This window comes from Rhinopithecus roxellana, chromosome 10 (assembly GCF_007565055.1).
Source record: "Rhinopithecus roxellana isolate Shanxi Qingling chromosome 10, ASM756505v1, whole genome shotgun sequence".
In the NCBI taxonomy this organism is placed as follows: Eukaryota; Metazoa; Chordata; class Mammalia; order Primates; family Cercopithecidae; genus Rhinopithecus; species Rhinopithecus roxellana.
Window position 1 is genome coordinate 122823092 of NC_044558.1, and position 17133 is coordinate 122840224.

Sequence of the window (17133 nt, forward strand, 5' to 3'; positions counted from 1 at the left end):
ACGATGGACTAGGTAAAGAAAATGTGGTACATATACACCATGAAATACTATGCAGACATGAAAAAGAACAAAATCATGTCCTTTGCAGCAACATGGATGAAACTAGAGGCCATTATCCTAAGCAAATCAACGGAAGAAAAGAAAACCAAAAACCACATGTTCTCCCTTATAAGTGGGAGCTAAACATGGAGTACACAGGCACACAAAAAAAGGAAACAATAGACACTGAGGCCTACTTGAGGGTGGAGAGTGGGAGAAGGATGAGGATTGAAAAACTGCCTGTCAGGTACTATGCCGATTACCAGGATGACAAAATTATCTGTACACCAAACCACTGCAACATGCAATGTACTCATATAAGAAGCCTACATATGTACGTCTGAACCTAAAACAAAAGCCAGAAGGAAAAAATTAAGCATATTGAAGTACAAGAAAGATACTTTATTCAAGGATCAGAAGACTCTCAGAAATAAAAAGGAATTGGCTGGACATGGTGGCTCATGCCTGTAATCCCAGCACTTTGGGAGGCCAAGGCACGTGGGTCGCTTGAGGTCAGGAGTTCAAGACAAGACTGGTCAACATGGTGAAACCCCATCTCTACTAAAAATACAAAAATTAGCTGGGAGTTGTGGTGGGCATCTGTAATCCCAGCTACTAGGGAGGCTGAGGCACGAGAATCACTTGAACCTGGGTGGTGGAGGTTGCAATGAGCCAAGAATGCACCACCGCCTTCTAACCTGGGTGATAGAGCAAGAGTCAGTCTCAGAAAAAAAAAAAGAAAGAAAGAAAAGGGAATTAACTATTGATACATGTATCAACATAGATGAGTATAAAAACTGTTATGCTGAATGAAAAATCCTGACAACAGATGTACATATTATATGACTATATAAAACATAGAAAGGCAAATCCATAGTAACAGAATACAGTACAATACTCATCTGTAAGGGAAGGAGCCGATTTTTTATATATAGGGAAAAGGATACTTTTGAGGGTAGTATGTGTTTCATATGTTGCTGAGGTGATGGTTTCACAGATGCATAGATATGGAAATACATCAAATGTCATACTTTAAGCATATAAACTTTACTGTGTCTCAATTATACGGCAACAGCGCTGTTAAAAATAAATAATGGCTAAAAGCTTAAACAAGCACTACATAGAAAAGGATATAAAAATGAAAACTAAAAGATGTGAGGTAAGCATCATTATTCGTTTAGAAAATGGAAATTAAATGTACAATTGTATGCAAATGCATAGTATCCAGAAGGTCCTTAGACTAAAATAATTCATAATACTATGTGTTTGTCAAGAACATAGAGTAACACTCACATAAACTGCCAGTGAAATTATAAATAAACTTTATAAATAAATTTTTACAAGTTTTTAAAGCATGAACTAAAGGGCCTAAATACACAACAGCTTATGACTTAGAAATTCAACTCCCAGGCATACACTCAAAAGATATGAAGCCACATGTCCCACAAGAGATATATTAAAATGTTTATAGTAATTTTACTCATAATAGTGAAAAGTGGAAATGACTCAAATGTTGAACAATGTTAGAATAAATAAGCAAATTGTGATACATTCTTATGAATTCTACATGACAATAAAAGTAAGGAGCTACTGCTGCACAAATACATGGATGTATCTCACAGACGTAATGCTTAGCAACAGAAGCCACCAAGATCATATTTGCTAAGCTTCCATTTATATGAAATTCAAGAATAGGCTAAACAAACCTATATTTTCAAAAATCAGAGTAGTGGTATTCTTGGAACAGGGGAGACAGCATCAATTAGCAAACAGAAAGAGAGTCTTGGTGGTGGTAGATAGTCTCTATTGCAATCTGGTAGTAATTGTGTAAGTGTAGACATAGCTTAAAGATTTACATGTAAATTTAAGATAGATATTCTTTATTGTGTTTTTGCTCAATTAAAAATATATAAAGAGTAAACCGTAATCAATGAAGTATTTAGTGTAAATGAGAAAATTAGTGAAGAAAAATTTCATGATGGCAGTTTGTGGAGCAGGTCTAGTAAGGTGCCAGTCCAAACAACAGCAGTTGAGTAAGGCCTCTTGGAGGGTTAATTCCAATGAGAACAAAGTGACACTCATGGGTTATATAACATAACTGAGAACTAACACAACAAAAAACAAAAAACAAACAAAAATTTTAATCTGGCAGAAGAGTTGTTTTTTATTGTATAAGGGTTATAACAATAGAACCTCAAAGAAGGAAATATAATCCTAGCTTACTATTGGGCTCTAAAATGTCCTCTATTTGACCGGACACTATGGCTCATGCCTGTAATCCCAGCACTTCAGGAGGCCAAGGCAGGTGGATCACTTGAGGCCAGGAGTTGGAGACCAGCCCGGTCAACATGGCAAAACCCCATGTCTACTGAAAATACAAAAATTAGCCCGGCGTAATGGAGGGTGCCTGTTATCCCAGCTAGTGGGGAGGCTGAGGCATGAGAATTGCTTGAACCGGGGAGGCAGATGTTGCAGTGAGCCGAGATTGTGCCACTGCACTCCAGCCTGGGTGACAGAGTGAGACTCCATCTCAATAAATAAATAAATGTTTTCTATACATGAGGTTATGATGATGAAACACATTGTATTAGCTAACTGCTATAAAGAACAAATTATCCTCAAACTTGTAAGCTTAAAACAACAGAATATTTCACTTCACAGTCTGAGGTCAGGAATCAAGAGCAATTGTGCTAGCTGGTTCTAGCTCAGGATCCCTCATGAGGCTGCAGTCAAAATGTAGGTTGGGTTGTGTTTTCTAAGGCTTGACACTGGCTGAAGAGTTGAACCAAGGAGGCTTATGCATATGGCTGTCTGCAAGATGGCTGCAGCTCCTTGCTAGCTGTTTATAGGCGGCCTCAGTTCTTTGCCACATGGAACACTTCAAAAAGTTGCTCATGACAAGGTAGCTGGCTTCCACCAAATCCAATGATATGAGAAAGGACAATGCCAAAGGCATACTGTCTTTTATAATCTAGCCTCAAAAGTGACATGCTATAACTTCTGCCTTATTCTCTTGGTCACACTGATCAACCCTTATACAATGTAATTGATTATATCAAAAGTGTTAAATTCCAAGAAACAGGGATCATTAGGACATATAGGAAGCTGTTTACAAGAGTCTAATCTTTGGCCCCAAATGATTTATGTCCCTCCCACATACAAAATCCACACCAACTGCTAAATCTCATCCCGTTACCATGTCAGCTCAAAGTCCAGAAATTTGTCACACCCAAGTGTGAGTGAGACTCATCAGGTGAAGTTCCTTAAGTTTAGCTTCTTGAGTACAATTTTTCTCCATCTGAAAGCTTGTGAAATTAACAATACTAGAGATTTGTTTCTCTTATACACTCAGAATCCAAAAGAACAAACTGTATAGACATCCTTGTTCAAAAGAGGGAGGGGCATGAGAATTACAAAGGAGTCACTGATGCGTAATAATTCAAAATCTAGCATAGCAAACGTTGGGACTCATTTGATTAGGACTCAGTCCTGTTTCTGCTATAAAATGACTCTTCATAACTCGGATCCACCTTACAGGCTCTTAGTTCTGTCCTTTGAATCATTCTTACTTTTTAATAAAAGGAAGCACTTCATTGTCATTTTTCTACTGACATAGTCATCTCAAAAATGTTTTGAGGTTTTCTATGAACTCTATTTGTAAAAACCACACACATAAATCTCTTCAATCTTCTCTCTACCTGGAGCTTCTGCTGAGATACCTGAGGGACAATGCCCTAGGGCTTTCTAGAAGCCCTATTATTTGACCTTTATAAATCCTTTGTCTGATTGAATTGAGGCACTACCTGTGTTCTTTCTATGACATTTACAGGAAATTTTAGTCACCCGCACACCTTCTTCTTTAGAATCATGCTTTCCTCAGAGCACCCTAGATTGGACCTTTGCTCAGAATCTATTTCTCAATTTTAGCATTTTTGACATGTTAACACTTGAGAGTCCAGGAATCTCAAAACTATCAAGTTCTGACTTCTTTCGCTGAACAGCCCTTCCATTAGGTTATGTGTCTTCTATAGCACTGTAATATAAGTAGTAGGAAGAAATCAGACAGTATCTTCAACACTCTGACTAGAAATCACTTTAGAGCATTCTCTTAATTCATTAAGTACATTTTCTACCTTCCACAATACTACAGACAAAAGTGTTGCTAAACTTTCTGGTATTAAATAGAAAGATATTTACTTTCTCCAGCTTCTAATATGTTTTCCCTTCCCTACTATAAGCTTGTAATAGAAGGTTTCAGTCTTTCATGTCCTTTTAGCCTCCATCCACTGCCTGTTTTCAAGCACTCCAAAATTTTAGTGTCTTTTTTTTCTTTATAACAGTAACTTCATTCTGGGTACCAAAATATATATTGCTTATCTATTGCTACGTGACACATTAATACTTACCGACAGTTTCCGGAGGCTTCTCCAGCTCTGCAGAACTCTGAGTCAATTAAACCTCTTTATTTTACAAATTTCCCAGTCTTGGGTATATCTTTATTAGCAGCATAAGAATGGACTAATACACTAATGTTGTGGGTGAGCAATGGCTATCTGGGCAGGTGGCATTGAGGTAAAAGAATTTACCAAGACAGTTGTAGGTAAAGAAAGGCAGATTTATTAAAGAAAAGTAGGAAAATATGTTTCCAGGGAGGTAACAGGCAGCATCAGCAGAAGAAAAACTGACTGCAAAGAAACAAAGGCTTGCTGAAGATTTTATGGAATAGTGTTTATGCTGTATGCTGCAGAGGGCTTTGTCCAGTACTGATAACGCCAAGGTTGCAGTGAGCTAACTTGCAGGTGTCTGGTGATAGGTTAGCACATGGCCCATATCCTGGACCGTAAAGAAAGGCAGACTCATAGTTTATCTGCTTTCTCTTTCTGCTTTCCCCTGCTCCCACCAGCCTAACTCCTTTTCCCTAATTCGAATTTCACAACTAATGGAGGAACCAATAATTAACATATTGAGAAAAATAGAAAATAATTACTTGTCCTAGCATACGTGAATTAAGGAACCAAAAGGCAATGTTTAAATTATATAAACTGGCCGGATACATTATGCCTGTACTTCCGGCACTTTGCGAGGCCAAGGCGGGCAGAATCCTTGAGCCCAAGAGTTCAAGACCAGCCTGGGCAACAATGCGAAACCCCATTTCTACAAATGATACAAAAAATTAGCTGGGCATGATGGCTTGTACCTTAGTCCCAAGTAGTCAGAAGGCTGAGGTGGGAGGATCACCTGAGCCTGGGAAGTTGAAGCTGCAGTGAACCATGATTGCATCACTACACTATAGCCTGGGCTGTAGTGGGAATGAAACCATGTCTCAAAATAATAATAATAATAAATAAATAAATAAATAAAATAAATGGCATAAACTATGAAGTAGCAGTTGTAACGTATTTTTAGGATTATGTGGGTACAGTAGACATAACTAAAGTGGTTTCTAATTGGTACACCAGTGGCCTAGCATACACCTGCATAATCCCTTCCCGTTTAGTTTGAGTAGAATTTGGGATTATGATGGGATGTTACTCTGTGGTTAGAGTACACTAAATAACAAAGGTGAGGCAGTTTTTCAGATGCAATTAAGGTTCCAAATCCTTCCATCTTTTTTTTTTTTTTTTTTTTTTTTTGGAGAGGAGTCTTGCTCTGTCGACCAGGCTGGAGTGCAGTGGTACAATCTTGGCTCACTGCAACTTCCGCCTCCCAGGTTCCAGAGATCCTCTCACCTCAGCCTCCCAAATAGCTGGGATTACAGGCACGCACGACCATGCCCAGCTAATTTTTGTATTTTTAGTAGAGAGAGGGTTTCACCATGTTGGCCAAGCTGGTCTCAAACTCCTGACCTCAAGTGATCCACCCACCTTGGCCTCCCAAAGTGCTGGGATTACAGGCATAAACCACCGGACCCAGTCCAAATCCTTCCATCCTAAGTCAATCAAAATGAATTTTTTCATCACAAAAATGATGAAAATAGACCAGCTTTGATTCATAACAGAGAAAACCACTCTAAGTGTTAAAATCAATACAGAAGATAATGCCTAATGAGAGGAGGTCAGGGAGATAGGATAGTTGGTGCAAAAAAAAATTGATAATCGTTACATGCTTGCCTGTATTATTTTAAATTTTTTAATTAAAATATATTATTTTGTAATCACATGGACAACAAAACCAAAACATTACAAATCTCCAGAAAGTGCAATGCATAAGCTCTCTTAGTTCAAATTAAACATTCGAAAGATACTATATTTCATCCTATATATTTTGTCAGTTAACTGAAGTGCATTTTTCCTAAATCAATCTTCATACAAGAAAGTGAAGAGGGCCAGGGATGGTGGTTCACATCTGCAATCTTAGCACTTTGGGAATCCAAGGTGGCAGAATACCTTGAGGCCAGGGGATCAAGACCAGCTTGGGCAACACAGTGAGAACTTGTCTTCACAAAAACTAAAACTTAGCTGGGCATAGTGGTGTGGAGCCTGTAGTCCTAGCTGCTTGGGAGGCTGAATCAGGAGGATCACTTGAGCCCAGGAGTTGAGCTATGATCTTACCACTGCACTCCAGCCTGGGCAATGTGAATTAAATTTTATTTTGTAAATTTTATTTGACGTGAATTAAATTTTATTTAAATTTGTGATGAGAATTTGCAAGAATGTAAATAAAATTACATAAATGTGCAATAAAACTACATCAAATTTAACATTAAATAGATACATTAAATCAAAATACACACAAAATTATTCATATTAATTTTATAATTTCAAATGTAGATATACAAAGTTCATAAATTTTAAAACACATTGTTTCACATATATGACAATTGTGTAAGACACTGTTTGAAAACATTTTATAGACTCCAGAAGTAGACAATTAGTAATAATATAACAGGTAACTGTATCATCATTAGTAATGTTGGGTCTTTACTCTCCACCTTCTCTGCCCCAAGAAACATTTAAATGAGCTGTTGCTTACAGATAAAACGATTTTTAGTTTCACAGGATTCATCTAAAGCATTTCCCTTTGAATTATATGCTATGCAGTTCTTTGGATTAAAAGTTTCAAACAATGGAAATCTGTAATGAAGAAGAAAACGTTAACATACACAAAAAGGAAGTGAGAATGTTCAGATAGTTTTTCAATTAAATGATATAATTTTCAAAAGCATTTCAGTGAGATATTAACATATTGAGTCCTTTTTTTTTTCAGTAACCACAATTTTCATGATTCTCTAGTGTAATACTACAAAAGACCCAGTTATTTTCTTACTAATCAAGAGCATTGAGGCCAGTTTTTCCTTGCTGTTTTTCTGTTGTCATTAATGGTTTAAATATGTGATATGCCTTTCTTCTATTTTATTTAAGATGTATTATCTGATCTAGTCTAGGAAAACAAGCAAAAGCATAAACTTTGTCCCTGTGTCATGGTGCAAATCTCATGTTTATAAATGAAAATGAGATTCAAAAAGTACACACATACAGAAAACGAGCCTACAGCATGTAAAACATAAGACAATGCTGAGAATATTGGGATCTACCAGAATAAATAAAATAATACATATATTATTTTTTCTGAACTGCCTCTGTGTATATGAGAATCGTACATGCACATATAATTCCAAGTGCTTGTACTAAGGCAAAAACAACGCATATGTTAAAAGTTATTTTATGGCCACAAATACACTAACTTTCACGTCACTTGAGCATTAACTTGGATGTTCTAGGCAGATCTAAAATTGTCATTTTGTTGTACCTTTTCCTTTTTCTGTATTCTCATGCCCTAGACCAGGTTATTTCAGCTACAGTGCTCCTGAATGTTACCTTTACTAATCACATCTAAGGACAAATTCATAAAGAACAAAAAAGGCCATGATTGCCAGAAACTTACAGATACTGGGAGAGTGCAGAGCCATTCTCCCACAACCAGGCAGTGTGTTCCTCACTATAAGAGAGTCCAATCCAGTAAAATTGTTGACTGGAGCTCATAAAATCCTGCTTCAAGTAAAAGACAATCACATTATAAATTTTTAATCTACTCTGGGAATAACATATTTTGAGGGAAAGTCAGTGTTTAGAATAAGATTCAGCCTGTCCATCGCACAAACGGAAATTATTTTTAACTTCTTTAAAAGGTATAGTCACATGACTCAAAGTTCTCATTTATCAGGCCCATTCATATATGGAGAAAAAATACTACAAAATCTCACTTCTTGAAGAATTAAAAGCCTTGTAAAGGGAGGTAGAGTCTTCATGGAACACTTTCTTCACGGGGGATCAATGATTAAATTTGATTCCAAAATAGTGGCATTGTGCAGGATGAATCCCATGGGTATAATCTGCTCAACATATAATCAGCAAAGGTGCCGTGTGCAGCAGGAGAATTTTTTCACTTTTTAAGAATTGGGTAATTAGGGGCCAGGCACGGTGGCTCATGCCCATAATCCCAACATTTTGGGAGGCCAAGGCGGGCGGATCACTAGGTCAGGAGATCGAGACCATCCTGGCTAACATGGTGAAAACCCGTCTCTACCAAAATTACAAAAAAAGGCCGGGCGCGGTGGCTCAAGCCTGTAATCCCAGCACTTTGGGAGGCCGAGATGGGTGGATCACGAGGTCAGGAGATCGAGACCATCCTGGCTAACACGGAGAAACCCCGTCTCTACTAAAAAATACAAAAAAACTAGCTGGGCGAGGTGGCGGCGCCTGTAGTCCCAGCTACTCAGGAGGCTGAGGCAGGAGAATGACGTGAACCCGGGAGGCGGAGCTTGCAGTGAGCCGAGATCTCGCCACCGCACTCCAGCCTGGGCGACAGAGCAAGACTCCTTCTAAAAAAAAAAAAAAGAAAGAAAGAAAAAGGGTAATTAGGGCCAGGCGCAGGCTTGGTGGCTCATGCCTGTAATCCTAGCACTTTGGGAGGCCAAGGTGGGTGGATCACCCGAGGCCAGGAGTTCAAGACCAGCCTGGCCAACATGCCAAAACCCTGTCTCTGCTAAAATTACAGAAAGTGCCAGGCCTGGTGGCGAGCGCCTGAAATCCCAGCTACTCAGGAGGCTGAGGCAGAAGAATCGCTTGAACCCAGGAGGCAGAGGTTGCAGTGAGCCGAGATCACACCAGTGCACTCCAGGCTGGGCAACAGAGCAAAACTCTGTCTAAAAAACAAACAAACAAACAAAAAGAATTGGGTACTTTTTCTTACCATATTTTCCATGCTAGTTTATATCCTAGAAAGATGACAAAAACTATAAAATTATAAAAGAAATTATAAATTCAATTTAAAAAACTAAAAATTACAGTCATTTAGTTGGTTCTTCAAATGAAACGAGTAAATATAATGACCTATTATCTTCTTTGAATTCTTCCTGACCAGTTTCTTTCACTTTATTTGGCACCTAGCTTGATTTGTATTCTCATGATATAAATCACTGAGGAATTTAATACAGATTTGACAATGACTACTTTAAGGTACACAGAACAGATAATTCAATTCCAATGTAACCGTCCACTTACTATGTGATTAATGACTTAAAGTATTTAACTTGTTTAGATAGTATATGTTTTCTAGATGAAAGAAAATGTAGAAAATCAGACTTAGCACATGCCAGCTCATCTCTGTTTTGAAGCTGGAGCAGACTGGATTTCTGAGAAGCACAGAAATGCCTACTTTCGTTCCACGTTTTCTCTTCACTGGAAATGAAGTAACAGTTGCATCGGTACCCAACCCATTTTTCTTGGCAAGAACAGCAGTCAGAGTCTGACAGAAAAGATAAAGCATAACTAATGACACTGGAGACCAGACATTTCTTTCAATGCTATTTAATTATTCAAAAATTATTTGCTGTGTATTCTTTTAACATTCTTCCAGAATCTACTGTATACACCACACTTCAGGGGCTACTAATGTGAACTAATTAGACATGAACATGATGCTTTTTCCTCATGGAGGTTATATTCTAAAGATAGAATCACAATTATATAATTTTCAATAATTTATTAACGATATTTAGTGATGATTTAGATAAGTGCAAAAAAATTAAGTATGTTAGGCCGGGCGCGGTGGCTCAAGCCTGTAATCCCAGCACTTTGGGAGCCCGAGGCGGGCAGATCACGAGGTCAGGAGATCGAGACCATCCTGGCTAACCCAGTGAAACCCCGTCTCTACCAAAAAATACAAAAACCTAGCCGGGCGAGGTGGCGGGCGCCTGTAGTCCCAGCTACTCGGGAGGCTGAGGCAGGAGAATGGCGTAAACCCGGGAGGCGGAGCTTGCAGTGAGCTGAGATCCGGCCACTGCACTCCAGCCTGGGCGACAGAGCGAGACTCCGTCTCAAAAAAAAAAAAAAAAAAAAAAAAAAAAAAAAATATTAAGTATGTTAAAACAGCATGTAGGAGAGTCTAAGATGAGGGCCAGTTACAAGAACCTTTTTTTGACGAAGTGACCCAAAACTAAGTACCGTAGCATAAATAGGAGTTAATTAGATGAAAAAGATTTAAAGAAAGAAAACATTTTAGCATACTTTCTGAGTCAGAAAAGAATACAGTACATTTGGAGAATTTTGATATATGTTTGGATATCTTATTTTTGAAAAGGGAATATAAATAAACCAATTATCTTGAGGCTTAATTATACAGTTTATCAATAATAGTGTCTTCAACATTTGTTATCCACAGTAATAAAAAGCATGACACATCACAGGCACTCAAATCTTTGCCATATGTGTGGTGCTGAAGATGTTGCACTATATTTTTATATTTTTAAATTGTTTTTGAGACAGAGTCTTGCTCTGTTGCCCAGGCTGGAGTGCAGTGGCACCATCTCAACTCACTGCAACCTCCACCTCCCAGGTTCAAGTGATTCTTGTGCCTCAGACTCCTGAGTAACTGATACTATAGGTGCGTGCCTCCATGTCTGGCTAATTTTTGTATTTTTAGTACAGACGGGGTTGCCCTGTCTCAAACTTCTGACCTCAAATAATATGCCTACCTCAGCCTCCCAAAATGCTGGGATTACAGGCATGAGCCACTGTGCCTGGCCAAGATGTTGCACTGTAAATGAAGCAGTATATAATCACAGACGACGGTGAGACAACTTGGGGCACATTCTGAAAAAAATATATTCAGAAAATTGGGGCCGGGTGCAGTGGCTCTGCCAGGTATGGTGGCTCATGCCTATAATCCCAACACTTTGGAAGCCCAGGCAGGTGGATGACCTGAGGTCAGGAGTTCAAGACCAGCCTGCCAACATGGTGAAATCCCAACTCTACTAATAACACAAAAATTAGCTGGGCATGGTGGCGGGCGCCTGTAGTCCCAGCAACTTGGGAGGCTGAGGCAGGAAGGTAGGAGAATCGCTTGAACCTGGGAGGTGGATGTGGCAGTGAGCCAAGATCGCACAACTGCCCTCCAGCCTGGTCGACAAGAGCAAAACTCCGTCTCCAAAAACAAAAATTGAACTTTGAGCCGGCTTTCACTGGATAAGTAAGGTTTAGAAATCTGTGCATTGTATTCTGGAGTATAGGAGGAGCAAAAGGAAAAGTAATGAGATGCAAAAGTATAGGTTATAAGCAAATTCAGGCAGGTAATAAGGATTAACTGTAACATTTCCTGTGGTTTATTTTTTGTTACTTATTTGTGAGCACTCATATAGCAAACATATCTTTCATTTCAGGCTACTATTTTCCTGATTAGTTAAATGTACCAATGATACATATTCAACGTAATTTAATCATTTTTACATTAGATTGAGTAATGTAAAATGAGACTATCCTACACTGGTAGGCAAATTTCTATTACTAAGTATAATATTCCATCACGACTCTCTGTGTGAAAAACAAGAAACTGCTTATGTAATCCCTCATCAGTGCTAAGTTTTCCAAAAAATGTGACCTACCTTTCTGAAGTTCTATGTTGAGTCCTGGAGTAAATGCTGGCTCAACACTCAGCTTAGTAAAAGCTATAAGAAATGTTTAAAAATTTGTTTAATTAGGTATGGGTTTATGAAATAATAAAATATTACACATTAGTAAGATGAAGCCTTTATTATTAAATGATGTCATCACAGTTTTGATTTTTATGGAGACTTGCTTAGAAAAACTTACAATTTTTCAACAGAATTCCCAACGTAGCCATCAATGAAAGGCATATTATCCCTAAGGTCCCAGAAATTAACCTCCACAGAGTGGTCTTAAACACTGTAGAGAAAGACAGACAGACAGACAGAGTAATGACTTAAAGAGCAAACACAGGAGCTGAGTTCTTAAAAGCAGAAACTAGTGAGGGAGAATCCACAACATTCTTTCATTTGATAATGGAGTCATCTTGCCAATAAAACACTGAAGACTTTCCAATCAGGACTTCACCCAATACCAACATTTTTATGTGATGTATCTTATTCTTCAGGAAGATTATTCAAACATTTTCTTCTCTACCAGTTCTGTTGCAGTAAAGTGAATTTACCATTTATATTTTAAATTGGCAGAGATGCTTAAAGATCTGGAGGAAGAAGATATTAACAGGCACCACGTTGTGTTTTATGGACTTACCTAACAGATATTTATTTTTATTCTCTCAACAAAATCACAAGATAGATAGTATGATTCTCATTACATAGATGAGAAAACATAAGGTCCAATAATGATGTTATTTTCTCAAGGTATCAAAGCGAGTAAGTATCCAAGTCAGAAATCAAATGAAAGTGTGTGTAGCTCAAGAATCTTTCATTTAACATAGTCTACCATTGTCACAATAATACTACTGAGAGTATGTCCTCTCCTTATCTCTATGCAGGTTTTGCTCTGATAAATGTCTAGCTACTCATGGGTTCGTAGAGACATTATAGGGAAAAGAAGACATAGGAACGTTCTGGACTTGGTGTGATAACTGGTAACAACAAATAGATGGGTAACACCTTGGAGGCCTGGCTTCGTTCCACAGTACATTAAACATACATGAATAATCTTTTTTTCCCCAAGAACATTACGTTTGTTCATACTCAAAATTACTTGCTTCTAGGCTTTTCACCTAAAACAGTTCCACATTAGGAGATTCTAACATGAACACACTCTCAAAGAGTGATGTTGTCATTAACAACAGTACAATGTGTCAAACTGTTCATTTGTGCAGTTTTTGGATGTCACGACATAAATAGTAAATTTAAAACTTTTCAGCATTGTGTCATTAATATTTGGCATTTTCTATTGTTATGCTAGAATACTGTTGCTCACAATTTAGGCTAAAGTTCAGTTCTCATTCAGAATTTAAAAGTAGACCTGTCAGAAGTCACTCTTTAAACCTGTGAGAAAAGCTTCATGAAATAATGTCTAAGTTACACAATGAAGAATCAGGAGAACAAAATGAATGTGGAAAGTGCTAATGCATGAAAATCCTAAAAACACCCACTGTTAATCATGTCCTTTTCTCTTAAAGCATTATCCCAAAATTAGCCAACCCAAGAAATAGCTTTCCTGGTTATTTTTAATTTAGTGACTGAAATCACACATACCTGCCATGAGAAATTATGTTCCAAGAGTGAAGTAGAGAAGGCACGATGTGTACTTTTTCAGATAGAACAGCGTTGGATTGTTGGAGCTGAGCTGGAGATTAAAGAATCTGAAAGTTGAGTATGAAGAAATTTAGCCAAAAAAGAGAATGAAAAATTGTGCATTTAAATGATGTTCTTGAATCATCTATTGGTGAGGCATGTATTATAGTGTGAATAACAAGCAGTAGAATCACAAGCCTCTAAAGTGTTCCAGGAACCACAACACAGGAAATTCTCACAGTACTTCTGTAACATTAACACTTTGGCAAGGACTAAAGAAGGTGAGAGGAGGTGAAAGGGAGTTTTGTTGCTGTTTTGTTTTTTATTGTTTGAAAATCAAATTCATTTTAAAGAGTTATCTGGAACATGAAGGAAATGATGGTCAAACCAAAGGTAAATTTACTTAGTATAACAAAATTACTCACGGAATTTTCCTTTTTTAATAATAATAAACATTTATTACTTACCTTGTGCTTTACACAATTTAAAGCACTTGGCATATGTTAGCTCATTTATTTCTGTAAATGCCTTGATAGTAAAGATATATAAATATTCTCAATCTGTCAATGAGAAAACTGAGGCATACAGAGCGAAGTCATTTGCCCAAGGTCACATAAATTGGGATGTCCATGTCTCACTCTGTTCTTCTGATCTCTACCTAATTATCCTGGCCATGACAGGCAAAGTTCAAAACAGTAGAACTGGATGGGTTTCCCACTTGAATGCCTCATTCACATTAGCCTTAAAAGCTTTTTTCAACACCTCAATTTTCATTTTCTTAAAGTTCTTTAAGCATGACTTCAACTTCTTTATTTTCCTTATTTTTACTAATACATTACTATATTGTTTACCGTGTTATCTACTTCAGATACTATACTGATACTTCAATATACACTTTTTTGTCTACAGAAGAGTAACCTTGTTAATGGGAATATCAGATGTGGAACAGGTCAAATTTTCAATGTGGAAGAGATTGACTAGAATAAGAATCTCGAAAGGAGAGATTTCGATCCATGATGTAGTATCTGGAAATACAATCTACCATGCATCCCCATATAAAAGCAGACACTCAAATAAACGTTTTGTGTAATGTATTTTGTATATTGTTTATGTTCAAGCATTATAACATTACTATAGATAACCCTTTTTGTAAAAGATGGGCTTTCAACCAACAACAGAAAAAAATGAAAAAAAAAAAGACTGCTTTGATTTCTCAGTTTTTATGAAATCTAAACTTTCCATCTTTTCAGTTTGCATTGTGTGCGTAGAGCAGCTTTCATTGCACCACCAAATTTGTTGAGCTATAAATCCTCACTGAGGAATATAAGTGTAAAATCTACTTCATCCAGATGATATGCAAATCTTAATTGAAGTGATTTATTTAAAAATCCTTTGCTTACTTGAAATCTATTCATTTTTAGTTTTAGTGTTAGAAAAAGCTGATCTAGAAGAAACCTATCTGATATTGATTATTTTCCCCCCATGTAAAATTGCCTTAAAATATTGGAGATTAGGGGTTTGCTTTTAGTTTTTCTCTTGAGACAGTATAAATTTATGACAGAATGTGCAATAGGGATTATTACTACATTTTCAGTACTAAGAGAAACACCTTTATTTGGAAGTTATTCTAAGTTTTTAGAACCATGTTTGGTGAGAATACATCCATCAATCATTTTCCTTTTTTTTCATCTTAGTTTACTGACTTAGAAATAAAAATCCAACAAATGCAAGTTTACTTCAAGAACTCCAGGCTTAAATATTTAAGATACCTAAACACACACACACACACACACACACACACACACACACACACACGCACACTGTAAAAAAAAAAAAATATATATATATATATATATACACACACACATATATATATATATACCTCCTTCCTTTAACTCTTTCTGAGCTGCCAACTCTGATTGTTCTTTTTTCTTCTTCTTCTTCTTTTTTTTTTTGAGACGGAGTCTGGCTCTGTCTCCCAGGCTGGAGTGCAGTGGCGTGATCTCTGCTGACTGCAAGCTCCACCTCCCAGCTTCACGCCATTCTCCTGCCTCAGCCGCCCGAGTAGCTGGGGCTACAGGCACCTGGCAAATTTTTTGTATTTTTTGTATTTTTTTTTTTTTTTTTTTTTTTTTTTTTTTAGTAGAGACGGGGTTTCACCGTGTTAGCCAGGAAGGTCTCGATCTCCTGACCTCATGATCCTCCTGCCTCGGCCTCCCAAAGTGCTGAGATTACAGGCGTGAGCCACTGCGCCCGGTCTCTCTGATCTTTTTACTTATTTTTGTACGTAGGCTGGTGAATGGTTTCCATGTACTGTATCTCTCCCACTCATCTCCACTTTTTCCTGAGGCCTGAGGTTATCATTGCCTCGCCTTTGTCCCTTGGAATATTTGGGGAACTATGGCCAACTAGTTATCTGTATAGCTGTATCTATGGGCTCTTTTTTCTCCAATAACTGCTGAAAGCCTTGCTGCTCTCAGACATGCTAATCCGGAAGTGCTGAATAATCATCACCAGAATGGGTCTCGACAAATGAATCTTGTGATTTGCTATATAGCCTAGCAGTCTCAGCCCTAAAGTCCGGTAATTCTGAACACTGTGTTTTGCCCCATTTCCCAGAATTATTCTATAGTGTTACGCTCTAGTCACCACCTCTAGAAGCTGGATTAAGAAAATAACCTTTATTGTGTTCCACCTGCCCTTTCCTGTTGCACTTCCTTTCCTACCTTTATTCCATACACAATTCCAAATAAAGTTTCCACTCAAAGTATTCTCTGGATGTGCTGCCGAGAGAATCCAGACTAAATTCCGCTGACATATCCAGCTTCACTTATATAAATTTGCTTTTGAAAAGTTAGGTATCCTGGCCGGGCGCGGTGGCTCACGCCTGTAATCCCAGCACTTTGGGAGGCCGAGGCGGGCGGATCACGAGGTCAGGAGATCGAGACCATCCTGGCTAACACGGTGAAACCCTGTCTATACTAAAAAATACAAAAAACTAGCTGGGCGAGGTGGCGGGCGCCTGTAGTCCCAGCTACTTTGGAGGCTGAGGCAGGAGAATGGCGTAAACCCGGGAGGCGGAGCTTGCAGTGAGCTGAGATCCGGCCACTGCACTCCAGCCTGGGCGACAGAGCAAGACTCCGTCTCAAAAAAAAAAAAAAAAAAAAAAAAAAAAAAAAAAAGAAAGAAAAAAAAAAGTTAGGTATCCTGCCAAAAGAACATCTCTTTTTGCAGGATCTCCCATTCCCTAGTATCCGCTGCAGGAAGACGCCCTCTTCCTCCCCTGCAGTTTACTAGTGCCCTTGTTCAGAGCAAGTGATGACTTCAATAGCTAAGTCAACTTTTAAACCTTAGTCAAAAGCCGGGGAAAAGAAGCTAATGTTCACTTAACACATAAACAGTGACGTCTTTTCCCTACCTAAAAATGTATAACTAAAATGCAGAAGACAATAACAGTATATATATATATATATATGTGTGTGTGTGTGTGTATATATATATATTCTAGTATCCCCAAGGGAAAAATTTATTTTGATCTCACTGCTTTTAGAAAATGCATTCTT

The 17133-nt window shown here is 37.9% G+C and overlaps 1 protein-coding gene across 7 annotated transcripts; it reads right to left on the minus strand.

Annotated features, from left to right (window-relative positions):
* Positions 1-5203: 5203 nt before the first annotated feature.
* KLRD1 (killer cell lectin like receptor D1) lies at positions 5204-15590 on the minus strand. Of its 7 annotated transcripts, XM_030939451.1 has the most exons (7): positions 15453-15590; positions 13532-13638; positions 12129-12221; positions 11921-11983; positions 9635-9786; positions 7924-8030; positions 5678-7112 (listed from the first exon to the last, which is right to left on the minus strand). In XM_030939451.1, the coding sequence occupies exons 2-7, from the start codon at positions 13536-13538 to the stop codon at positions 6992-6994; spliced, it is 543 nt and encodes a 180-aa protein (XP_030795311.1). In that variant the 5' UTR covers positions 13539-13638; positions 15453-15590; the 3' UTR covers positions 5678-6991. The 7 variants fall into 7 exon arrangements, 5 of the variants coding, with proteins under 5 accessions (XP_030795312.1, XP_030795311.1, XP_030795313.1 ...); XM_030939452.1 differs by lacking the exon at positions 15453-15590 and having other exon boundaries at positions 5204-7112; positions 7924-8027; positions 13532-13990; XR_004059677.1 differs by lacking the exon at positions 15453-15590 and having other exon boundaries at positions 6974-7112; positions 7924-8027; positions 9697-9786; positions 13532-13801.
* Positions 15591-17133: the final 1543 nt, after the last annotated feature.